We start from the raw sequence: 4,375 nt of genomic DNA, 5'->3' as shown, positions 1-4,375 counted from the left end.
ACACGATCTCCTAATCACACGAGGTAAGCGAGATCTCCAACGGCAACTCCACAACACTATCTCCACCGAAGCCTAGAACTCTAAGAACCAAGCTTCCACAATGAATCTTCCTCTACCCAATGCCAAAACTCTAGATCTGAAATCCTAGAGCTCTGATACCAATTGTTGCATGCTGTGCGGAAGCGTGCTTGACAACCAAACGAGTCCGCAAGCGATAAGAGAAGAAAACCAAACCAAATACGAGTGTAATTCACCAAAATACGACACAAATCAAACCAAACACAGAAATTTACGTGGTTCGGCAATTGTCTACGTCCACGGGAAGAGGATGTGGGAGATTTTACTATATGGAGGAGAAATACAACGGGTTATAACTCATAAAATCACTCAAATATAACCCTAACAAAAGCTCTCAACTCCCTCACAATATCTCCCTCTCAAAGTGCTTAAAAGACTGTTAATTATCTCCTATTGAAACCCTAAAAACGTGTTTGTATTTATATCAAACACCCAATCCAAAACCAACCAGGAAAACCAAATCTGGCCCATAACCGCTTCGCGGTCGATCGGCCAGAAAGACAAATTTCATCCCTGTAATGTGCACGTTTTCGGTCGACAGGTCAAATACGTTCGGTCGACCGACCAGACCAGAGTTTCAGACCCTGTAAACCAACAGTATGTCGGTCGACCGATAGGCCCGGTCAACCGACCCGTAGCCTATCCTGTGCAATTCAAATTTCCTGTTCTTCTTCGCCGTTTCTTCACCTCCCCCATTCTCAAAACAATATTGATGATGAATAGATGCATGATAGATTAGTTGTGGAGAAATTGAGTCTACCTCGAGAGCACGATGATAGTTAGTGCCTGGTAGATTGATGGGTAAGGAGAAAGTTCCGAGAACAAGCTGAAAGAGCTCGGCTTTAATGGCTTCAGCAAATGGATTAGTTTCAGTGCTGGCAGCTTGCTTCAGCATTAACAAAAATGCCATCTGAGAGCGAAAAAACAAAAGAAATGTAAAATACATGTAGTGAAATCTGGATCATGAACTCTAAACATGCAAGAATAAGTCAGTGTGCTTCTATCCACTTGTGATACTTGAACCTAACTACTATGTCTACACAAAGTTACGTCTGTAACTTTCATCTGAAACTAAAAGAGCTACAATTGTATGTTATATTAGAATTATATATACTTCTTATGTGTTTTCATTTTCACCTCCTTGGACTTTTGTTGAATGTCTATGATCTCGTGACTCCAGCTGCGGAGGTGGGACCTCATGAACTGGTCAATCTTGGGTAGTAGCTGGCCTTTGATCACAGACGCGCCGAGAAGGCCGAGTATCGAAGCCCTCATAGTCTTGTGGAGGGAGCCAGTGACTGCTGCGATGTTGCTTTTCCCCATTATATCCATCATGGACTGCGGGTATCCAGGTACAAATCCCTTGCCTTCGTTCATCAGGATGTGTCTGCTTAGTTCCGGATCCATGCACACTACTGTTGGACTTCCCAGTATGTGTGACTTGAATAAAGCCCCATACCTGTAAACCGACATTTCTTTTTCATAAAATCCACAGTTCTCATGTCTCTCTATATATATATATATAGAGAGAATCTTATGTAAATTTAAGTGGATAGGAGCTAGTCATCTACCAACTTTTTTATTCATTGATGTTACCTTGGGATCCGTGAAAGATATGAAGAGTCTTTTGAAATTTGCGCATCTATTGATGACACAAATCTAAAGACAAGATGAGTGGATAAAAAGTTTGGTGGACAATGCCTCATATCCACTTAAGTTAACATAAGCTCATATATATATAGAGATTAATGGGTATCCTTGTCATAGGAGGGGATTTCCTCCTTGTCGCCTCTAAAATCACATGATTGAGCGACATTGTGGATGATCCGCTCCGTTGAACTTGATCTACATATTTTAAAACCCCAACACACCAAGTTTGGGGTGAACCCGTCGTCGTTTGACCCTTTATCCACTTGTATCAATTTTAACGGTTTTGAATGAATAGAACTTTTCACATGGCTCGATGGAGGGTCAAACGACGACGGATTCACCCCAAACTTGGTGTGTTGGGGTTTTAGAATATGTAGATCAAGTTCAACGGAGCGGATCATCCACAATATCGCTCAATCATGTGATTTTAGAGGCGTCAAGAAGGAAATCCCCTCCTATGACAAGGATACCCATTAATCTCATATTATATATATATATATGATAAAAATGGAGAACATTGGTATCAAGTTGCTCCATTGAACTTAGTAGTGATGTGGACTGATCTGACTCCTACATCATTACTCGAAAATAAAATATCAACCACTTTTCACGTACTCCAATGTAGATGTAGGGACCGGATTAATCCACATTACTACGCCACATTACTACGTACCAAGTTCAATAGAGCAATTTGATACCAAGTTTTTCCATTTCTCTCTCTCTCTATATATATATTATATATATATATATATATATATATAGAGAGAGAGAGAGTAGATTACTAGATCATGGTCTGTTTGTTTCGGTAGAATCCTTAGGATTTGTGTAACGAATCGGTCCCACACTAATACGTTAATTGGAATCAAATCCGTGTGTCAAAGTTTCTACATTGTTTTGAGGGAAGCTTGTTAAAGAAAATTATTGGATTTGGCTGTCACCTCAGCAAAATCTTATGTCAGAATTCCTCTCAAAATTTCATAATGTTGCATGTTGGTACCCTCTTGCAAATAAATGTCTCAAAATTTCAAAACCGGACAAAAAAAATACCCCAAAGTATTTAAGTCTTGCAAATAAATGTCTCAAAATTTCATAATGTTGCACGTTGGTACCCTCTTGTTTAACCCATGTTGCATACAAATGCTCCAATGTTTATAATGGTCTCACTTAAATACCCTAAAGTTTCTAAAAGCTTCATTTTACTAACCTCTGTTATGTAACATAGAGAAAAGGTAGCGTTTTTTTAAACTATGAGGTATTCATCTACAACTTAAATACTTCTTAAATACTTCGGGCATTTTTAGTTCAGTTTGAAACTATAAGGCATTTAACTGCGAGGACAGGGAAACTAAAGGGTATTTAAGTGCAATTATGCCTTTAGATTATGCATTAAAAAGAAAGGTTGGTTGACTATAGAGACAATTAATAGGGCTGTAATGTTGGTACGAAATGTAAGTTCTTCAAGTACTTGGTTGAGTAAGGAATTCCTTTTTCTCTGCCATGCAATTTGGAAAAGGGACTGCAGGCTCAAGAAACAACCAGCTAGCTCAAATCAGACTAACTCCCCCTTTCCATTATCTACTACTTCAAGAATGAGTCCCCTAAAGTCCTACAGGCATCAAATATTCAAAAGTAGAAAAGTAAAAAAAAAAGGAAAAAGATGGGGACAAAAACCAAGATAATGTTACTAAAAATGACTGCAAATTTAATCAAACCTAGCTACAAACTTCACCCCAACTCAGCAAAAAACTATTTAATGACAAAAATCTCACCTAGCCCTCTGATTCTTCAGGAAATCTGGCCCTTGCTTAAGAAACCTGGTAGTTTCTCCAATCACAGGCCAGCCCATGGTCCCTGGAGGCAAACCCTTCTTCTTCCTGTTATATCTCATCTCATTCCAATTTAACAAAGCATAATAAATAAATAAAATTCCAAAACCCAACCCAAGGATCACTCCTAAGAAATCCATTATCACTTCCCTTTGAGCTCCCAACTCTCACTCTTTTAAGTTCAAATGAGATGGCCTGCTCTCCCTCTCTCTCTCTCTCCCAACTCACTCTTTTAAAATTCCAACTCACTCCCTTTGAGCTCCCAACTCACTCTTTTAAAATTCCAAAACCCTCTCTCCCTCTCTCTCACCCCCTCTCCCTCCCTCTCTCTCTCTCTCTCTCGCCTTAAAGAAGCATTTGTGTGGGAGGGGTGAGGGGTGCTAAATTGTCCCTCTTATCAATTTTGTAATTTTTCCCCTCTATCTCTGGCATTGTTTTGGTTTTTTTCCCCTGAGCCAAATGTAGAAATATAACAATAACTGTCGCTGAATGTGAGGAAAAAAACTGTGATATATATGTCTCTCTAGCAGTTTTTTTTGCCTCCCAAACTTTCTTAATTATCACTACAGTTAGAGGTAATATCATGCCTTCTATTTTTTTCCCCTCTCCTTGTAATGTACTCAACAGACATAATTATTAACTATATATACAGTATGCTAAATAATTTTCTATCACTTTCCCGTGAATAAGATACCACTAATAGCATCATGAAAGGTTTCGCGAATTTTTTTTCTTCCTGCTTTAAAGTTTTGATCTAATCGCATATGCGATCAAAAGAAATATCAAAACATCATCGGAGCAAAAAGAAAAATTAATCCGAA

The 4,375-nt window shown here is 38.7% G+C and overlaps 1 protein-coding gene across 1 annotated transcript in view; it reads right to left on the bottom strand.

Moving 5' to 3' along the window:
- The window catches only part of LOC109846361 (cytochrome P450 85A1-like), a 25,406-nt gene extending 21,403 nt beyond the window's left edge, over positions 1-4,003 (bottom strand). Inside the window, exons 1-3 of the mRNA XM_020415585.1 lie at positions 3,498-4,003; positions 1,216-1,537; positions 839-988 (exon numbers count right to left, since the gene is read on the bottom strand). Of these exons, the coding sequence (XP_020271174.1) occupies positions 839-988; positions 1,216-1,537; positions 3,498-3,694 (669 nt within the window). The 5' untranslated portion in view covers positions 3,695-4,003. The remainder of the gene's footprint in view (positions 1-838; positions 989-1,215; positions 1,538-3,497) is intronic.

The sequence above is a fragment of the Asparagus officinalis genome, chromosome 6 (genome assembly GCF_001876935.1).
Source record: "Asparagus officinalis chromosome 6, Aspof.V1, whole genome shotgun sequence".
Lineage (NCBI taxonomy): Eukaryota > Viridiplantae > Streptophyta > Magnoliopsida > Asparagales > Asparagaceae > Asparagus > Asparagus officinalis.
This window is presented reverse-complemented; position numbering and strand designations above follow the sequence as displayed.